General features: G+C 36.4%; 2 protein-coding genes across 3 annotated transcripts; one reads left to right on the forward strand and one right to left on the reverse strand.

Annotated features, from left to right (window-relative positions):
- Positions 1 to 336: 336 nt before the first annotated feature.
- On the reverse strand, positions 337 to 3,824 carry rnaseka (ribonuclease, RNase K a). The gene is made up of 4 exons (XM_042512267.1): positions 3,653 to 3,824; positions 2,888 to 2,967; positions 939 to 1,065; positions 337 to 766 (listed from the first exon to the last, which is right to left on the reverse strand). The coding sequence occupies exons 1-4, from the start codon at positions 3,725 to 3,727 to the stop codon at positions 749 to 751; spliced, it is 300 nt and encodes a 99-aa protein (XP_042368201.1). The 5' UTR covers positions 3,728 to 3,824; the 3' UTR covers positions 337 to 748.
- Positions 3,825 to 4,967: 1,143 nt separating this feature from the next.
- On the forward strand, positions 4,968 to 8,367 carry zgc:92664 (uncharacterized protein LOC436695 homolog). Of its 2 annotated transcripts, none has more exons than XM_042512240.1 (5): positions 4,968 to 5,388; positions 6,224 to 6,318; positions 6,416 to 6,642; positions 7,403 to 7,510; positions 7,893 to 8,367. In XM_042512240.1, the coding sequence occupies exons 1-5, from the start codon at positions 5,368 to 5,370 to the stop codon at positions 7,955 to 7,957; spliced, it is 516 nt and encodes a 171-aa protein (XP_042368174.1). In that variant the 5' UTR covers positions 4,968 to 5,367; the 3' UTR covers positions 7,958 to 8,367. The 2 variants fall into 2 exon arrangements, with proteins under 2 accessions (XP_042368174.1, XP_042368173.1); XM_042512239.1 differs by having other exon boundaries at positions 4,970 to 5,388; positions 6,398 to 6,642.
- The last annotated feature ends 13,408 nt before the right edge of the window (positions 8,368 to 21,775 follow it).

The raw sequence follows: 21,775 nt of genomic DNA on the forward strand, positions 1-21,775 counted from the left end.
TGGACGTTAGCCAGAGGAAGGCTTGGTCGGTCTAAGTCGGGTCAGCCTCGCCCTGATGCCGGCTCTCCTCCCTCTCTTTATCCATAGCTTTCGGTTTTGTTTCTCCCCTCTGGTCTGACTGGCCGCTCGGTATATGCCGTTGGTGCAGACTTCATATCCAACCAACCAACCAACCAACCCATACACACACACACACACACACACACACACACACACACACACACACACATATATATACACATAAATATACAGGGTTTTTTAAAGCTTACACAATGAAAAATCTGGAAATGTTACACATATATACCTTTTAATGTTTGAAATGCTGGACTGTAAACAATTACAACCTTCATAATACGATTTCTCTGAGGCTATGTAGTGACAGAAATAAGCTGAAAGAAATCAGTAATTTGATCTGATGACTAGCATTACAAACACAGTGGGATACTGGCAATAATCAGGAATACATTCTGCAATACAGTGGGTATTAAAGAGCAAGTTAAGACATAACAACAACAGTTACTGGAGAAAATCTGCTTGCATTTCAACACTTGTGAGCCGAGGTAGAATTGATCTCTTCTTAAATACATGCAGGTGCGGAGTATTGATCTGCTCTCACACAGTGTCCAGTCTCCTCCCTTTAGTTTATGATTAAGAATTTTAACCCTGACACAGAAGACATCAACCAGTGGACAGGAGAGCCTCCTGCTGTCAGTGCACTGCTGGGAGCTCCTCAGTCCAGCAGGTGGCACTAGTGCACCAGGTACTCCTATAGAACAAGTCAAAGAAAACTTATATGACAACAACTTTAAGACGGCAGCAGTAATGATTTGAATTTAATTTTAATTTTTGCTTATTATTGCTGTTGTTTTTTGTTAGGTGACCTTGAGTGTCCTGAAAGGTGCCCATAAATAAAAAATGTTTTATTAAAATGACATCACCTTCCGTTGGTTGAGCCTCATCTGGTAGCAGGAGAATGCTCCAAACAGGATGTAGATAGCAGACGCTATGAAGCAGTTGTAGCCCACCCTGTTGTAAAGCTCGTAGACCAGCTCAGGAGTGTCAGTACTGAGGGGGAACACAGCAGCATAAAAGCCGATGAAAAATTGAGGTTTTTGAGGTTTTAACTGTTATTTGGAACCAATATGCATTAACAACAAAAATGAAAATCTTTTTGTCAATATTTAGCCAGATATTGACCCAAATAATCAACTAGGCCAATAATTTGTTGACCTCTAATATATGCATTTTGTTAGGAAAGAATAAAAATAAGATGTGCTGTTAACAGTTTCTACGAATGAGAAGAGAAGATCAGTATCAATGTGTGTGTCTTCAGTAAAACGATGGATGTGGACAGCCAGGCTTAGCATACTGACTTGAACAAAGGAACCCAGCAAGAACGTTCAAGAACACTGATGCCTACAAATGTAAAGCACAGAAAGTTGAAATGGAAAGGTTTACAGTTGTTTTTCCCTGTTTCAAAATCGGTCTTATTCATATTATTTCATTAGGGAATGGAGGTATAAAATATTACATACCGTCCGAGTCTACAGCGATACTGCTGTACTGTTGCATTTCCAGTTGCCAAATATCTCAGTGTTGTGATAACTTAATTTTTGGCATTATATCCTTACTTGATAAAGCCGTTTAACCCTTTAAAGCCTGAGCCTTGTTTTTATTTCTTTCAAAAATGGGGGAAAAGAATGTGAACAACTGTACAAATTGCAAGAAATTACATTTGAAGATTTATTTCGTTTTAAAAAACAAAGCTTGGGAAAAATATCCACAAAACTGTTTTTAGAATTCTATATTTAAAATTATTTTACAGAGTTACTTTTATTTTAAGTGCCATTTTCAAGTCATTTACGTGTTTATTTATTTCTTTTTAACTTTTTTTTCCTTTTGTCTTTTCTCACATTTTCAGGTAATTTTCTTGTATTATTTATATTTTTTTCTAATTTTTGTGTCATTTCTAATCAGGTTGCTCATTGCCTTTTCCCTTTTCTAAGAAATCAACACAATATGCTCAGGTTTCAAAGGGTTAAAAGACATCATCATTTTAAGAATTTTTTACATTTTTGTCACTAAGAGCAACTCAATATACTAGGGAGCTTTGTGAATACAGCCCCTACAGTTGTGTTTGTGAATTACAGTACAGTGTTCACTCTGAGCTTATTTTGTCCTTTTTTCTGACTGAGATGGTAAACAAGCAAACAGAATAGTTACCTAACAGGAGAAAGTTCCTGCTAGGTAGCAAGCATGGCTGTGGCAAAGAGGCGGAAAGTCCGTTTCCAGGAGCAGTGGAAAGCTGAATACTTTTTCACTGAACAATTAAACAGTTGCATTTATCTCATTGGTATGGTGTTTTTTTGTTGTTGTTTTTTTAATAGCTGCTGGGCCCTAGGCATTTTTCACCTTTTCTAATCTGGCCCTCATTTAAAAAAGTTTGGACCCCCCTAAAATACAATGTATACAGTTAAACATTACAAAGTAGCGACAGAGGAGCTCTCTGGGTCAATCTCTGTCTTTAGCGAGCAGTGAATGGCAATTTGTTTGATCTCCATGGTAACAGATATATGAGCAACACGGTCAAAGTTCAATATTATGAGGAAGTAGTATATCGCGGCTGGGTTCATACTGAATGCAACAGTAAATACTTTGTAAGGTCAACTGCAGGAGCTACTAAAAGTAAAAAGAAAAAGTATGCAGTTCAGAAGGCAGCTCCAGTTTGGCATTAAGAACTGTAATTATAACAAACACACACATAGATACTGATATATCCACACCAAGCTACAATCAGCAGATAAACAGGTCTAGTGCTAATATGAAACTCTGACAGGTATCCAGCCTCGGTGCACGTAAAGCCTCGGTGTGACAGTTAAAGACTCACAGGTTGAATGCTTTACTTGAATGCGGCACATCTTCAATCAGCAAAGCTGAATGTGTGGTGAAAAAAATCCCCAGCATGGCCTGAAACAGAAGAAAGACACCTGTTACTGAGAGGCTCATTCACGTCATGAGTCCTGCAGTCAATAACACACAGTTGATGGGTTTTGTTATGTCAAATCTAACTGAAGCTAAAGGTTATAACTAAGATTAATGTTTTGGAAAACCTGCAAGGCACTTTATCTTATCAGACATTTTTAACCTTCAGGGCCCATATTTATACAGAGTGTAATTAACATTATACAGGAAATAATCAAAGCTTGAGTAAACTCTCTCTCTCTCTGTATGTATTTTTTATATGTTAATATTTTACTGAACTTTTCTCCACTTAAAATGTCACCTATGGTCATCAAATCAAATGTCTCATATTCATATGTATATATAAAAAACAAAATTTTTCACAAAATAGTAATAATTTAAAATTTAAATAAATAAAAATACATAAGTAATTCTACGGAAAAAAAAAGAAAACGTAAAAAACAAAACCATATGCCTACAATGATATGTACCACAATCTACACATTCTGTAAATTTTAATTTTTACTGCCGTTCTTGTCATCAATTGTCTCCCATACATACAGTAGTGAAAGTAAGAAATACACTCAGAACCTCATTACAAGGAGCAGGCTTCTTTGGACACGGTTTGAGTAAGACTGGATCAAGGTTGATCACCGAAGATTAAAGAAACGTAAAGGAAATGAAAACTCACCAACATTATAACTCCCCACGTGCTCAACACAATCCCACACGCGGCGAGTTTTGGTCCACAAATCAGCCCACACATGTTTAAACTGCGTCCAGCTCAGCTGAGTTCTGTACGGCAAAGCGAACTCGCTGATTAAACATCTGTCACTTGTCCTGTCAGGTGACCGTCACGGAACACCGGAAGTTTCCGGAATTTCGACATGGATGTTGAGCATGTTGAGTAACATTACTGAGTTTTGAAAATGTTGTATTACTTCAATGCTTAGCGAAAATATACACTCAGTTATTTGGTTTAAAATTAATATAATATTTGATGTGACATAAACGCAAAAAGTACAGTGGGATAAAAATGCTCTCATTAGACTCTACGAACTGACAATTATTTGAAAAAGAATGTTATAACGTGTCCTTTTTTAGATGTGTTAGAGAAAAAAAATTGTACGCATGTAAATGTGATTAACAAAAAAGTTACTTGTCCCGTCTGTCTTAAGTCACGTGTCTTTCCTCTTAATGGCCATGCTGATGTTGCGTTCATGGACTGTCGGTAGAAATATAACTGAAAAAAAGTTCGGAGTCTTAACGCATTATTATAAAGTAGTTAGCTTCAGTGCGAACCTTGTGATCAAACCAGATAAAGAGCCTAAATTACCTACTTGTGTTGTGTTATGCATTCGTCGCGGGTAGTTACCAAGTAAATCCAGATACCAAAAAACACAACAAATAACCCCAGTGTATAGCTAATTTAAAAATTAGCCGAATGGGTTGTATAAGTGTAAATAAATATTGAATTTTATTTTTGCCAGCAGTGGTGTATGTCGGCTGCTCGTAAACACGCTTTATTTATGTATTTGTTTATTATAAATATGGTTAAATGATATGACAAGAATGAGGCATGATCAGGGCATGATGTGCAATATACTGCGTTCACGTACCTTCGGAATTATTAAAATTTACAGCCAACACACAAAACAGAAAATCTTACTTTTTTTTCATGTAAAAGGGAGGGATTATCAAAAAGAAATACACCAACGAATGGGGAAAATGTACCATATATATATATATTCATATTCAAAATTGTTACAGTAAAAATAGACAATAAATTATAGCAAATAATCTTTTTTCAGCACTTTTATGTCTTTTTATTGTGTGTGTGTGTGTGTGTGTGTATTTTTTCTTACTAGTTTTCTTTCTTTTTTGCTAAGTTTTGGGCCATGTCTTGTTAAGTTGCTTTTTGCTTTCTCCAAATGGTTTTTGAAAAAAAACCCCCACCAAAACAATGAAAAAAAACCCACTTTGCTCAGTTTTTGAAAGGTTCAAAGGTATGTCTTTGTGCTGGTACAGAAACGTATGTTGTGCTGTTGTGTTGTAAAATCAGAACCACAGCGTTCCGAGATTCCGAGGAGACATTAAACGCAGCACTTGCATTGTGTTGTGTTCACTGTGTGACCCATTTGTCTCCAGAGGAAACGTAAATCCCCGCAGATAAAACTTTAACAGCACTATGCAACGGTGTATTGAAATGTTGGACTTCTCCAGGTACCAACACTAAAAGCGAAGGAATAGCAGATATCCAGCTCCTCTGCTACAGCACGACAAGCGCCAAATGCTAACCTACCTAGCTACGCTATTAGCATCTTAGCAGCTGCTCCGTCCACTTGCAGGCATCACTGTGCAGTCCGCTCAGACTATATACAGTCTGTGGTACCACAGAGCGGCAACATGACCTCAGCCTCCACTAAAGTAAGTCTGTTTTACACACCAATCACTGAGGACGTAGTAGAGCTAGTTCCCCGCCGTAGTTTGCTCCTACTACCTCCATAGTAATTTTACGTACACAAACGCACGAGCGCCTCTCCCGCTGCTGCTCGCGGGAGCAATTATTAGTTTATGTAAGGAAACTGAGAGAATGATTCAGAGAAATCCCATACTTTAAGGTTTTCACTTTTAATGTGTGTGCAGTCATAATTTCCATACAGATTTGTTTATAGACTGCATGCACAGAACTATGTTTACACTCTGTCCACATGTTTCTCCTGTTTTGGTCTGGAGCCAATGAACACAACTGCAATTATACTTAATAGATGGCAATACAATAAAATTTACAGATTCCTATATTTGGACCTTTTCTGATTAATCGGTCCACTGTGTAAGATTTAGGGGGATTTATTGACAGTTGGTGCTGATTGCATATCCCGGTTAGAATTTGCTGTTTGGCATATTGGAAAAGGCCTGTTAGCACCTACTAAAGTGTGCTTACATTTTTTCTCTGATAATTTAAGATGAGGAGGTCGCTCATCATGAAGGGGCTGCTTAGTACGGTGGCTGATGCAAAAACACCATTGGCCCTATCTAGAGACAGTGTTTGTCCATTCAGGTGTACACATGGCAGCGCAGCATGGTTTGCCCGTTCTCTATGACTATATAAACAGCTCAAAACAGTGATTCTTATTGTGTCGTCTACATGGAACAAAATTTCCAGTCTTAAAATTATCTGCCGATATTTAAGAAATTTGAGTGAAACTCACTCAGATTGTCACTAGGAGTCCAGTTTTAATGCTAAATGTGTGTTCCACAGGTTGGGGAGATCTTCTCTGCTGCTGGAGCTGCCTTCACCAAACTAGGAGAGCTCACCATGCAGCTTCACCCAGTAGCAGACGCCAGCCCTGCAGGGTAACACACACACACACACACACACACATACACAGATATATTTACTGTTCACTTGGTGTAAATACTAAAACCAGTTTAGTTCCCATCCTCCCTCCAGTGGTCAGACGAAGAGCACAGTGAAGAGGAAACTGTATGAAGACGGAGCTCTGCCCAACCCCTCTGACGGGCCAAAGAAGGTCGTCAAGAAAACCATCGCTACTGTCGCCATGGCAACGCAGGGCACTCCAACCGTCATCTCCGTGCCCACAGCTCAGGTTGTGGTGGCGTCAGGACTACAGGGTTCCCCCTCCAGCCAGCCCACCCTGAAAAAACAGAAGACTGCAGGTGAGTCAGAACATCTCAGTCATCAATATTGCAGTCACTTTTTCATGGGACCTGATAATTAAAGGAACATTTCACAAAATTATTATTTGTTCATCAGGCACTCACCCCGTGTTGTTGAATTTGCGATGAAAACACTCGTTTTTTTCCAGGCCTTGATGAAAAACGAACAATCCATAAACTGAGAAAATTCTTGTTGAATTGAATTAAATGGGATCCATGTTTAGTAACAGCAAAATTATGTTAAAACATCTGTTTACAAACTCTAATGCAACTGGTGCAGTACAATTTAAGTCTCATTTATCCAGTCTCATGTCAGACATGCAATTAAATTTTTTATGTGTTACTTTCACACAAGTATTCGAACCTTTGAACCCTAAGTAAATTGGTATGATTTCTTTCAAAAAAGGGAAAAAGGCTAATTGCAAGACATTAGCCAATTTAGAAAATTATTTTTAGAAAGCTATAAAAAATATATATTTCTTTTTAAACAAATTTTCTGCTCATTGCCTTATTCCCGTGTTTTTGAAAGACCAATTTTCTCAAGTTTCAATGGGTTAATGCATAAGAATATTAACTTACTCATGAGGATAGAAATGTATGGTATGACTCTACAACCATACATCACAAGTTTCTTTTTTTTCAAAAGCCTTCAACTGTAATTAATATATATTATTTAATTTTCACTTTTCTGTGGTGGTTTTTAAAAAATGCAAATTTTCCTCCCTTGTGTATGTGTGTGTGTGTGTGTGTGTGTGTGTAGACGTGACCCTCAGTGCTCTTAACGACTCAGATGTCAACAGCGATCTCGTGGACATCGAGGGACTGGGTGAAGGATCCAACTCCAAAAAACTCAACAACTTTGATCAAGGTGAAGAAGGAACACCAGTACTGTGTGTTTGTTTAATTCTAACGCTGTGTTAACATTGGCTACAACATAACATATAATTCATTACACATAGACCAATGATTTACTGTGAAGCTGGAAATCCATCCTGCTGCCCCAAATACTCACTAGGGCACCTATTTGAATTAATTCGCCACTGAAAGTAGTTCCCACCAAATGCTCTATTTCCTTACTTAGCCTTAAAAAAAGAAAGAGAAAAAAGTGAGGTGTTTTTAAAAAAGATGTTTTATTGGCATCCTGAGTTGATTTTTTTCATGGAATTAGTTGATACTAATACATGTTTAGAAATACCCTAGACTTCTGTTCTTTAATGGAGCTGTTCAAATGTTGTTTTGTGTCTCGACAGATAACTTGAACCTGGACTCGAGCCTCATCATGAATCCCGGTGACCTTCCTCTGCTCTCTCGTTGACCTGTCACTTCGTTTGGACTTGAAAAGATGGAAATTTTGAACAAAAAAAAGGACCCAAATGGATAAAAACTTAAAACCAGGAGATGCTGACGTACCACATTAGAGTAAATATAGTAGTATTCAGTATTGTGTTGTGTCACGCAGGACTCGTTTTCAATTCAACACATCCCACCTCTTGGAGACGCCGGACGAGGCGGACAAAATTTTTCCAAATTTGGCCCCTCACCCCCCCCAACCCTTATCTCCGAAACCAACACAGGTAATTTTAAACAAGCTGGTGACCATTAGCACGGTAGTGACAAAGAGGGAGTCTGTAACAACAGTGTTGTAGCTGCAATCATCTTTTTTTTCCCTCAAAGCACATGTCAAGTGAGTTATTTCAAAACAAAAAGAAAAAAATGCAAGAAAATTGCAAGAAATTAGTATAAAGTGACAAGATAATTACCTAAAAAATTATTTTGAAAAACAAAGGACTATAAGAAAATGACCAACAAAATCAGGGAAAATGTCCTGAAATCTCTGTTTATAAAATGATCATTTTAGATTTACATTTATGTCACAGAAAAAAAATAAAATAAACTATTTCAAACAAGTCATTTTAAAAAAATGTTTTTATTTTCTAAGGTCATTTGGGGTTTTTTAACTCTTATTTTTGCATATTTCTAAGTAATTTTCTTGTAACTTTTTTCTTTATAAATTTTTTTACGTTCAATTTAATACAAAGTGTGGCTCAGGGGAAAAGACGGCCGGTTGGAGTCTCCTAGGTTGGCAGTTCAAGCCTCGCAAGCTAAGCGGTTATGCAACAGTATAAAATTCATGGCTGAAATGTAATGAATAATGCCAGAATTGGCTAATAACTACATATACAAGACAAGGAGACAATTGTGTCACAAACAAACAAAATACCGTACACTTGAATATTAAAACATGTCAGTACTCTCTAATGGACAAATTATTTTATGACATCACAGTTTCTAAATGACCTCAGATTTTACTTTGACATTTCTTTACCGATATACCTGGATATCGACAGACGCATCTGCCGATACTGGTTTAACCTGTTTCTGGACAACTTCACTTGATTCATCGGCCAAAACAGTATCAGTAACAGTATCACTCAACTTTACGTGCCTTTATTTGTTCTGCAATATCGCAGTCAGTGTCTAAACTGTATGAATCTACAGCCAAATGATATTTTTTGGCATAAATAAAAATAAAATATCAGCTGGTATATCCGTCTGCTTTGCTGATATAAGGGTCATATGGCGTTGAAAATTTAGTATCGGCAGTGGCGTCTGTCGAAAATTCAGTATTCAGTATATGAAAATTCAGGAGTGTTAAGTGTTCATTGCAAGGTACGTCATTGATGATGTACCGGACTTCCTTCATTCTAGGACTGCTTCATGTTGTTCAAGACCTAAGGAATGTATCCCCTTCTTTCATCTTTCCAGACTCGCACTAGGCTGCCTCATGCTATGTTCCTGACTTTCCTATTTCAGTCCCTTACTTTCTACTTGTCTTCCCCCACCGTCCTATCTCTCAACCCAACTTCATGTATTGGACGTTCCCTTTGGCTTTGTGTTCAGTCTTCAGAAATCACCTGTCCCAGATAAGACTTGATCCATCAACTTTAGGCACTCTAACCGCCAGATTTACCTACTAATACAAACCTCCTGACACTTTGCATGTTTTCAACGTTCTGTTGAACTTCAACTTGAACCTGCAATCTCATGGTTTATGGGACAACTGACTTAAAAATTCACCTGCCATGGATAAGGATCAAAGTCTCAACCTCATGAATTCCAAACCTCAATTAAAGCTGCAAGCAGTAATGAAAGGGCCCTCGCACTCCCACGTATGTCGGGGTTCTGGTGAACTCCAGCTAAAGCAGTTGTTCATTTCTGTGAAAGTCGGATAATGCATGCAGAGAGTTTGGACACTAAAGTGAGATACTTCACATAATCCAAACCATTAAATTTTCATGTAAATTAACATAAGTGTCTTGCAAGGCTTACTTCCTATTGCCAGTAGGTGGCGCTATTACGACTAGTGAATATTGTCAGACAGATGTGTTCAGGACGGGACCCTCATCAGACCTATGAAGTTTCAGGCTGATCGGACAATGTACATTAAAGTTACAGCAATTTCCTCTTTTATGGTGAAACATCAAAATTCTACACTAAGCCATGGGAAAACCGCAAAAGTTTTGCACAGATCTTTGATCTCAGAACTTTTCATCACTAAAGTTTGGACACAGCAAATTTGAAGTCGATCGGATTAATACTGTAGGACGAGTTCGCAATACTACAAGAGGTGGAAAGCGCCAAAAGTGAGTACAAAATTCAAAATGGCCGACTTCCTGTTGGGTCAAGGGGGGTGGGCCCAAGAGGCTTTTTTGTACATTTGGACGATAGATACGTGTACCAGATTTCATACATGCAGGTGAAACGCAGTGAGATTGCTGCATCATCGAAATATTGTATGGGGTCCTGTTGAGACATGTTAGCACGCTGACAAAAAATTAGCATATACACCTGCTAAGGGCTGGACTGCTGTCCCCCATACCAAGTTTGGAAAACATTTGAGCATGTACAGTAAAGTTATAATAATTTCACCCTCTACGGAGAAACATCAGTATTCAATGCTAAGCCACAGACAAACGGTAAAAGTTTTGCATGGACCTTTGATAACTTTCAATCTGGAAGGTCTTAAGATCGTACAGACAGAATTTCAACTGTATTGGTTTAATTGTGTAGGACAAGTTTGTAAAAATATTTTAAAAAATCATTTCCAGTGACCACTAGGTGGCGCTATTATGGATAGTAAATATTGTCACACAGATGTGTTCAGGGCCAGACCCTTATCAAACCTATAAAGTTTCAGGCGGTAAAATTCTACACCGTGCCACGGGAAAACCATAAAAATTTTGCGAGGACCTTAACTAACTTCCATCACCACTTAAGGTTTGACACACCAAATTTGAAGGTGACTGGATTAATCCTCTAGGACAAGTTTGCAAAAGAACGAGGCTCGAAATAGCCAAAAGTGATCACAAAATTAAAAAAGACCACCTTCCCATTCGGTTTGGAGGGTGGGTCCAAGAGGCTTATTGTGTGTCTAGGTATGATACATAAGTGTACCGAATTTCATAATTGTAGGTGAAACTGGCCATTGGGGCTACACGTTAGGGGGTGCTGTGGAGTCATTTCGCCACACCTGTCTCTAAAACCAACAATATATGAAAGTTTTTTGCCAGGCTGGACATGCATATCAAGTTTCATGAGTTTTTGAGCATGTTCAGACCTCCAAAAATGCGATTCATTTGGCAGAAAAATAATAATTCCTTGCATTCCAAGAGGGTCCTCACACGGTTCGTACTCGGGCCCTAATTACTTATGAATATACAAATACATCATTTTGAAAAATACCAATGCTACTTTTTCCCTCTCCAAAATTTTCCAAGTATCAGAAAATTCACTCTTTAAAACTGGGCCCTATACAGCAGGTTTTATTTGCTTCCTTTCACATATGTTAAATACATATAACTTGTATCATCAGTGAAATTAGTCAGTAATTAAATTATGTAAATTTTAAGGGTCAAACACAGACCTCTGTATGGGGCCCTCTGGGCTTTGGCCCCGGGTTATCCTTATCCTTTGACCACCCCTGCAGGGGCCTGCTTGTTGGCACGATCAGAAATGTGTTTAAAAATGTATTAATTTTTTTAACAGCAATACGTTTAATTTCAGATTATTTCCTCTCCTCTCCTCCTCCTCATTGACTTTTGCTTTTGTAGGAAAGTCCAGAAAATCCTAAAAGACAGACTGAACATTCACACTTCCTGTGTTTTCTTTAAAGAGAAGCCAGGAAAACAAACACAATGCAGCAGAGAAACTTGGCCGCACCAACTATAAAACGCTCCCTTACCCAGATGCAGCAGTACGGCTAAAGGAAAGCAGTCAGACAGCACATATTTGTCTCAACAGTGTAAACAGCAGAGGTGGGAATCTTTAGGCACCTCACAACTCAATGTCAAATTCAAACAGCTACTATGCGACTGTAAAATTATCAATAATCATCCTGCTGTGTTAAAATTCTTGATTTCTATGAATAATATCATTTTTCTCCCTCTGAAGCCAGTCGGATTGTATCCATCTGTGGTTGCTAGCACTCAGCTATCCTCACCAAAACTCAAGAACTAGCCAAGTTAAGAAAGTAAACACTACGCACACGTTTACATTTCACTATCCATTTGGTTCAGCTATAAGAAAGGTACAGCCTGTCATTACAAACATTTTTTTTTGGGGGGGGGGGCAGCAATCGTAATGTTGATAACTACTTTTCTTCATCGAGACATAATCTTTCAAGAGAGAATCGCAATTTACTTTTGTTTCTCTCATCCCAAGTAATTTTGTCATTTTATTTCATGTTCAAATCGGCCATATTTTGCTGCTGACTGTATTTGCAGGTGTTAACACAAGCCTTAGTTTAGTTTAAACAGTGGAGTGGTTATTAGAGTTTTTATAACAAAAGACATGTTGGACTCATGTCTGAGTGATTGCTTCAAGTATATTTTCCATGTGAATTGTCTAAATTCCTTCCTTCCTCTGAACTTGCCAGTAAAAGTGTGTTAAAGGTTGCAAGAACACAGAGCGTCAGATCATACACTCTACTCATCTTATTCCAGTTAAGGCGAAACTTTAGTTGTAGTTGCTAATCATTTTTAAAATTTGGTTTCTTGATAATATTCTCTTTTTTTGATTAATGTAGCATATACATTTTAACCCTATGAAAACTGGATTGACATCAGTTTTTTTTGTGCTGTTCAGATGACTTTCACAAGCTATTTAACCCTTTGAAACCTGAGCAAATTGATTTTTCTCAAAAACATGGGGGTAAATGCAATGAGCAACTTGGCAAAAAGTGTCCCACAGAATGCAAAAAATTATTAAAAGGTGATAAGAAAAATACAGTGAAAATTAGGGAGGAATTAAAAAATAGGGAAAATTGAAAAAAATGTTTGTTTTTTTTGTTGCTGTCTATTTTCAGGTGATTTTCTTGTAACTTTTTTTAAAAAACAATTTTCTTGCTAATTTTTAGGCCTTGGCCTTCTTAAGTTGCTCAATGCCTTGTCCCCATGTTTTTGAAAGAAATCAAATCAGTTTGCTCAGGTTTTTAAGGTTAAGACCCAGAAACATATTTATGTTTACAGTAATTGTAGAAGAGTCATTTCGATGTTTATGTTTAAGTTATAATAATGAAAAATTGACCAAAGATGCCCCTAACTCAAGGTCTACTTGATTTCTTCTTAGCTTTCAACCACATCCCTTTAATCTTCATCAGTTTATGAAGTTTGCCTAGTTGTCACGGAGACGCCATCAGCAAACTTCAAATGCAGATTAAGACTGGGAGTTGTGGGGCATGCTCAGGTTAAAAAGCTAGTAAGCGGACCTTGACTTTTTTTTTCTTTCATGCTCAAATGTAAGAAATGTCAACCACTGATTTCAAAAATACTTTAGGGAAATAGGCTTTTTTGCTTTCTATGTGGGAGTCAGATGAGAAGATCAATAGGCGGGTTTCCATTAACCCTCAATTTGTGCACATTGAAATAGTGAATATAAAATACATTTTGCAAAACTGCAATGCAAACACTTTTGTCTTTTCTATGTCACATGATGCTATGGCTATGTGCTTGTCAGTAGGAACTGTGTCCCTCATGATGCAGCAGGAGCTACAAGAGCTGTTAGTTCATCACATATATCTTTAAAAGTAGTGCAGATCATACAGAAGTTTTGAATCCACAATTCCCCTGTGAACTGGTGTAATATCAGCTCCCAGAAATCCCACATACAGTATAAAGGGGCTCGCCTTTCTGTTATCACTCCATAACCCGCCTATGTCGCCTTGGATTGGAAATAATGACGGCTAGTGCGGAGGCTGTAACAGAAATAAACCTGCTAATGTTTTGAACATTCATCGCCAAGCTTCTTGGAATGTTATTGCAAGAGGAGAAGTCACAGAACATTGTGAAAGAAAAACGCATATCGCATAACATCACTCAATGAAAACGCAGTCTTTTTGCAGTTTTGTTTTTGAAAATATTGCTCAAGTTTTGCGCAACCCACTAATGGAAACCCACCTCATGTCAATATTGTCTGTGCTGGATGTACAGAGGCAGTTAGCTTAACATAAAGACTAAAGGCGACGGGAAACAGCTAGCAAATAAATCTACCAACATCTCTAAAACTAACAGGTTATTATGTTTATTTGCTCCTAAATTCTGCCGAAAGGTCTTAAAATGTTTAGCATTACTATTACTGTTAGTTTCTTTACTTAGGGGATAACCATGTATAATAACTATAATGTTCATAAATATTTTTTTGGAAACACAAGTTCCATATCATGATAGCAATCATCTTTCTGAAATTTACAATCTCTCCGGTTCTTATCCAACAGCAATAATACCAAACCCATATTTATTGCAGACTTGCATCTAAAACGTAATAAGTAGAGGCTGAAATAACATAGTTAGTGATTTTTCCTCTGTCAGTGTTGTACATAAAATATACTGCAAAGTGTTGGCTGTTTTTGCCTATAGTAGCGTTGAACCATGTCACGTATATTAGACATTACTGCCGAGCTCATTTCAAAGCATGCTGTTTTATATTTTCTGATTGGATTTTTATATCAGTACAGTATGAAAGAAGGGCTTGGTTGACTGTCATCATATCTGCTTTTACTTTTTTACCGTAGAGCTCCATGATAACTGAGTAAATTGGTAAAGACCTTGAGATGCAGTTTAAAGACCTGGTAAAGCTAAGAAGCAGACCTTGATTTGATTTTTGTTTAATACCGTTAATGGCAACATCATGCTCACTGCATTATTCATCTTGTACTTATATTAAGTTAACCCAGTGACTTTGTGGAAAATCATATGGGAAAGTCTAAAATACTGTGCTTTGGAAACAAGTCAGCAGGAATGTATAGTATAGGTTATTCGTTTTTTAAATATGCACACACACAATAAAGTTGAAGTGGACCGCTGTAGTTAAACAGAAGCTCTTTAGGACGAAGGGACTGTAATAGATGTACATGTGATTTAATAAAACAGTTGCTTGTGTTTGTCTTTTTCTTTATATTCTTTGCTTATTTTGTAAGTCATCTCCTCCTTGGTTCAGTAAGATAATTCCTTTTAGTTGATTTTCAGTCCTATTTTTAATCTGTTGTCTGTTTCTTTGAGCGTAACCATATTTTAATAAAAGAAACCATTTCAGGTGCTTCCTCTTTCAAAATTAGTAAAAAGTAATCTTCTAGAGAATGTGGTTTGGGCAGCTGGTGGCTCTGTTTCATGTACCTGTATGGGTTTAGTACAAAGAAAGTGTATAAAACATGAAGGAGCAGAAGTTTTGCTTTTTAAACGCTGTTTTTTTTGTTTTGTTTTTATTAATAGTGCAACAGTTAGTATCCAAACATATCTCTGTTAGCTGTGAAAGACTAATATTTAATAAATTACAGTGTACAGATGTGTTACTAGAAAAAAAAGTACAAATATGTCATCTTGTGTGTTGGAAGACGATGATGAAGAGGAGTGTGTGTCTGACAGGAGCAGCACATATCATACTGGCAATGCACAGAGAAGAACTACCAGTAATGATGTGCTGCTACGGCCTGATACACCAAGCATCACGCTCTTTTAGAGAAATTCAATTAGAAATGCAATAAGTGTGCAACTGCTCTGTGTGTGAACAGTGTCAGCCACAGGCTCCACTGAAAGATCAATTTATTCAGAAATACAAAGACGAATCCAAAGATGCATAAAGTGCATTTTCACTTTAGAATAGCAGTTTTTCCCTTTTAAATCTGGATAATTAATTTGTTTTTATTTTATTTTAGTGAAAACTGTCTGTTTCTGTAGAAATGTTACTCACCATGTGTAATTAGATGGAGTTTAAATATGACTCTGGGTACATTTCTAAATCCTCTCGTGATGACTGACATTTAGAGAAAGTCCACTCATGGTAACGCTGTGGTGGTCAACGTCCTGCAGGACGGCTGGGACACGGCCACCTGCTGGACAAAACAAACAACAAAGAAAACAAATGAGAATTTACTGCAAGTTGTTCAGCATGTTTTTGCAGTTATTTGGGGTCACTGTGGTTTCTAGTTATTATCAGGACTTACAGAGAACTGTTTCATCTGCACCCAAGTTGGAGAAGTTGCATCACAGTGCAACAGATTAACTCTAAATTTATCAGCCTCAGAAAAACTGTTGTATAAAACCTGCCGCTACATATAATAATGTGACCACAAGCCAATCAGAGCATAAATTACACTGTGAAAGCATCATTTGTGTGGGAGGAAAAGGTTCAGGCCAGAGGAGGTATTTGAGACTTTACTTTTTCTTCCGATCTGTTTATTGAAAAATGGGATATTATATTATTTTAATTATTTTCAATAATATTATAATAACATCAGTTATTAGTCTGTGCTCCCATTTAGCAGGTGTGACAATTAAATACTGTAAATATTGCATTATATTACTATGCTTTTTAAATGTTTCAGTTGCATTTTAAATCTTAACAGGGTTCCTTTAGATGATTAAAACACATTGAATTCATTTATCTAAAAACAGTTGGGATTAAAATGTCTTAGTATCAAAAATGCTAGGACGTGAAGTAGGATTTTATGAATTGTTTTTAAATGTAGAATCTTTATTTAATTTGTAACTTTTTAAAAATAATTTAGTGAATGCTTCTCTCACTAATGTTGCACAGATCAGTATAGTAGAACCATAAACTCTAATTTTATTTTGCCAGTTTGCTGCCTAGCTGACACTGTACCCTAGACGACATGAGGAAGTGCAAATTCAACAAAAATGTTTTTATATCAAGATTTTGCAGCATGGATAAAACAGTCCAAGGCAATGCATTCGAGGCTCGATGTATTTTATGCAAAAAGTTTTTTAAACTCGGCACAATTTGAATCAAAACAGTGGGATTCCACATGCAGAGTAAGAAACAGAAATCACACAATATCACAAAGTCATGTTTTGCAGTAGATTTGGACAAAATTGTCCCTTACCACAAGTAATTGATGGTGGTTCATGTTTTTTGTTTTTTTTTGTTTTGGTTATTGTCATTTCGTTCTGAGTGACATTGAAAAGAAGTATTTGAAAGTATTTAATCTAACTTTCTTTAAACTGTAGGAACCCTTCTTCATGTGAACTGTGCTCTCAGTTTATTAATTTATGAATCTATTCACACACATTTCCACATTATCTGTTTTTCTCACCAGACGACCCCTGGCAGCCTCTGCTATCATTCCCAACATGCAGCTCATGCTGTACACATTTCTTTAAATAAACTTGACCTTGCTTCATTTTGTTACCTATTCCCTAAATATAGTTGACTTCACAAAAGTGAATTTGGTTTATGGGGGAGCAGCTGGCTGTTAATGAGAAGGAAACTGTCTGCTGGGGTTTCAACATTTTACTCTAGTCAATGATTAAACCACCTAAACCACTTTTATAAATGCAACCAATTCTTTTGGTTTTACACTGTTTTCTTTTTTTGGGTTTTTTTTTTTACACTCTCCGAAAAATGCCAACCCTAACAAGTCATTCAGTCAGTATCTCATTTAATCTTCCTCACTTTTTTACAGCAAGTGACAAAATCAGCCACTCAGACACAGTTTTATGTTTCCAATACACTATTTCAAGAATTTTCACACATCCAGTTCAATTGTCAGGCAGGTTGACTAGTTTTTCCACAGTTTTTACACTCGGTGACACACAGGGATAACATACTATTATAGTGGCTAAAATAACTGGGATTCATGATATTTTGATAATCATCAAATTATGATTAAAACTCTTAATATGGCACTAAAACACACCGGAATCACTTTACCTCAGATTTTATTGAGAAACAAATATATGTATGCTTCACAGGTATAACACACATATTTTTATTGAACAACCTTTTTGTGAAAAACAAACAATTTTAAAATACTGAATATGCCAATGCTTAATTAAGATCTTTTGTGTTTATTTGAGGCTGATGTGTATGCAGCCTGTTTTTGCAGTCTCTATTATTGTTGGTTGCCCAGCTATCTTTTTGGGTGCAGCTTGACACTTAATTTACAAAATACACCCCAATCAACTTATTGGATATTATAGTTTTTTTGTGATCCTTAATAAAATTGTATATAGTCCCATTCCTATTACATACCTTAAAAAATGAAACACACTCTCTGAATAAGCAATCATTATTGTTTAAAAAAAAAAAGATAATAATTAGTGGTGCAAATACAATACCAGAGTAAAAACTACAAGCTTTTTTCTGTTATGTTTTTCTTTTGAACATAACTTGTCACACAGAATTTGGACAAAACCCAAAGAGTCCTGCTGCTACAGTGAGCTAGTATGTCAGAGGACACAGAGATGCAGATGGACACTGCTGCTACACCAAGCAGAAAACTCGTGGACAGAGGACATGTCCACCTTCTGACCTTTAAGACGACAAGAAGCAGCAAGTGGAGTTACTGCGGTTGTGTCAGGTCTGTGTGGGAGCTGTTCCCAGTGTGTTTGTTGGGAATCCCAGGGCTCACGGTGGCAGCACATAATGATTTGGAGTGATTCAGCACATATCTGCAAAACATGATGTGCTGCTAGAGTGCACCCTGGACACTGACACCATCACATCTACAGCACACACTCGGGGGGGAAAACACACCAGTTTAACACCAAAGACCTAATAAGGAAATTCATGGGTTATGCATTTCTTTCTTTCGCCCCATTTTTCTGTCTAACATTTTTTCTCATATTAATTTGGCAACCTATTAACCACTAAACTGTTTCATTTTCATAAAGCATGCCTTAATATTTTAATTTAGACATATAAGATGCATAATAGCTGCACAGTGCTTAAAAAGGGTTCTCTTCCTGTTGCTCACTTCAGCTAAATTTGTAAACATAAAAAAATGTAAAAAATCTGTAATAAATGACAATTAATGTAAAGACTGAAATGAACACACACAGTGGTTTGCGAGTGTTCTGTGTCATTTGAAAGGGAAATCTAACACAAACAAAATGGAGGAAGAGGAAGAAAAAAGAGGAAGGACTGGAAGTGAACAGTGCATGAAACACACTGCTGATCTGCTTTAACAATTACTGTAGAAAAATGGATACAAATCTGCATTTATGATCAAAAATAAGAAATAAACTGGATTTTTTTTTCACAATCATGGAATTATATATTTTCAACTTCTTTCCCCTTTTTCTTGTTTCTTCCTCATGGTGTATTAGTGAGCAAGAAACTTCTAAGTGGAGATTAACCTGCTTATGTATTATTTCAGGCCCATTTCACACATCACAAAATTCTTGCTACTTTTCTTAAGACATTGGTATTTACACTGAAAACAAAACAAATGAAGTACGATGGAAATCTGTAAAAATTAAATGTTTCTGAGTCTGGCACATGACAGCACTCTGCCTGTGATTAAACCAGAGGACAGAGGGGAAAAAGTCACTGTGAAAATCACCAGGATGAAACACAGGAAAAGCAGGAAAATATAGCAGAAACAGTCAGAAATTGCTACAGAAGCTTATGTGTCTATACATGATGATATGTTATATTTAAAAACTGCAAAAAAATAAATCCTAACATCTCATCTAAATTTTTAACACTCTTGTTCTTTTTATATAATCTACACACGATGAGATTTTTGGACTAGTTAACACAGACCAGCTTGTAAGAATTTGCAAGTCGAGTGTCAGTGACTCATGATACTAGTGCAATGATACTGATGATTCCTTAAATAAAACGGTACAAATTTTAAGCAGAAATTTATTAATGAAATTGTCTGTATTTTTTTTTAATTCAGGAAAACTAGGTTTGATTTTTCAATCTACTCTCAGTGTCACTTCCAGACACTGAGTTGTGTCTAAATTCTCATATGCAATTAATGTCAGTGTCCACTGCCTATACAAGAGTCCTACAGAGAGCAGAATTTCACTGGCTGCTGATAAAATATAATACACATTAGCTTGCTAAAGAACATCAAAATATATTGCAATTTAAAAAGAATCAAAGTGGATCAGATGTAGATTTGTAGCTATGGGAGCAAAGATCAGGAGGGAGGGTGTGATGAGCTGAGCAGCATCTTACCTGCAGAGGGTCTCACTAAAACACTGGGGAAGGGAGAGATGAGTTGGCAGGTCATGTGTTGCTGATGTGGCCTTTGGGAAATAACCCAGACTCATGCCTCATACAGTAGGATTAAATATGATTGTTTTTTTGGTCCAGTTTTAAGGCGTGCCATCACAACTTTTTTCACTTTACAAGTTTTTCATCCCGAATTTCCACAGCAGGCTGAAGTAAGATGAAGCTCAGTCATGGGACAGAATTAAAAAAAACAAACAAACTAAGATTTAGCTAAAAAAAATGATTTAAAAAAAATTCTAACCTGCTTTTGTTGTGTATTTGATTTGAGAACATGCTAAAATTAATAATTGTTTTAAAAGATGCATATCTTCTTTTTACACTGCTAAACACAATGTTATCACAGAGAGCTACAGCTGCAACTAACTATTAATGTATTGGTTTATACAGCCTAATTACTCTTTTATTAACTGATTCATCATTTACTCCATAAAATGTCAAGAATTTATGTGTCCACAGTCAGGTCTTTAAATTGCATAAATTGTTCAATTAACATGATATGAAAACGGAGAAAAGCAGCAAAACTGGGCACACTGATACCAATTTATGTCAAAATTAAATTATCACAATCAACAAAACACAAAAAGAGCCCATAAACATGTCAGATTTTACGAGTGTTGTTATTAGTTGTGAGGCAAAGTGATTCCATGAGCCTGAGCAGCCATATTAATGCCACATAACCAGAACAAACCAGACCTGAGCCATGACTGAACTATGAAGCTGTTTCACCAAAAACAACTGCAAGAGGGTTCTAATAGGAACAATGACACACGCACTAAGTGACAGCACTTAATATTAGTAGTTAATTTATGATTACATTGTCATCAAAGTGGAATCTGTTCAGCTCTGGTTCATAGATGTGTAAACAAGAGAAATAAACTCTTGTCTTTAAAGTGTATATTGTGTGACTATATTGATATATAATGTAAGTATACAACATTTTCTGGAAAAACAAATGACAAATTGTTTATGAATACAGGACTGAGTCTGTTTCGGGCTATTCTGGCACTTGACTTATGAAGTCAGTTCATTACAATAATAAAAAAATATATATAAATGCAGCACTATCATAAATCTAGCCACAAAAATCTGATTTTTAAAGAGACACCTTTGTATTAACATGCTTTGTTATGTGTACGTATATATATATATATAGATATACAAAAAAACACAAAGACCACACACACACACCACACACACATACACACACACACACCACAATTTTCACAATCTCAGTATATGTCTTTAAATGTATGTTTTGGCTGAAAGTCAAAACAAAAAGATATGTTTGGCATTTTTACATGAGAAATGACATCAACTAATGATTGATTATCAAAAATATTAACAATATATTTTCTATTGTTCAACAATTTTTTCATGACTATATTATTTCTGCATCAAACTACACAAACTACTGGGATGTAAGTGTAAACTTTGAGTTGTACTTTAATTAGTTGAAACTAACTTTTTTTTTCTTATCAATTAATCTGCACATGTTTTTCTTGGTTAATTCATTAACTGTTAGAGCTCTAAAATGTCAGAAAAATATAAGAAATGCCCAATCCGAGTTCCCAAAACCCACAGTGGTGTTTTTAAA

Source organism: Plectropomus leopardus, chromosome 23 (assembly GCF_008729295.1).
Source record: "Plectropomus leopardus isolate mb chromosome 23, YSFRI_Pleo_2.0, whole genome shotgun sequence".
In the NCBI taxonomy this organism is placed as follows: Eukaryota; Metazoa; Chordata; class Actinopteri; order Perciformes; family Serranidae; genus Plectropomus; species Plectropomus leopardus.

What these genes read in the sequence shown, in the direction of transcription:
- rnaseka (XM_042512267.1), bottom strand. Translation starts at nt 3,727, where the DNA reads ATGTGTGGGCTGATTTGTGGACCAAAACTCGCCGCGTGTGGGATTGTG. An exon ending in CGTGGGGAGTTATAATGTTG is followed by an intron (nt 2,968 to 3,652) that starts GTGAGTTTTCAT and finishes CTTCTGTTTCAG; the next exon opens with GCCATGCTGGGGATTTTTTT. An exon ending in TCAAGTAAAGCATTCAACCT is followed by an intron (nt 1,066 to 2,887) that starts GTGAGTCTTTAA and finishes GTTCCCCCTCAG; the next exon opens with TACTGACACTCCTGAGCTGG.
- zgc:92664 (XM_042512239.1), top strand. Translation starts at nt 5,368, where the DNA reads ATGACCTCAGCCTCCACTAAA. An exon ending in GAAAAAACAGAAGACTGCAG is followed by an intron (nt 6,643 to 7,402) that starts GTGAGTCAGAAC and finishes GTGTGTGTGTAG; the next exon opens with ACGTGACCCTCAGTGCTCTT. An exon ending in ACTCAACAACTTTGATCAAG is followed by an intron (nt 7,511 to 7,892) that starts GTGAAGAAGGAA and finishes GTGTCTCGACAG; the next exon opens with ATAACTTGAACCTGGACTCG.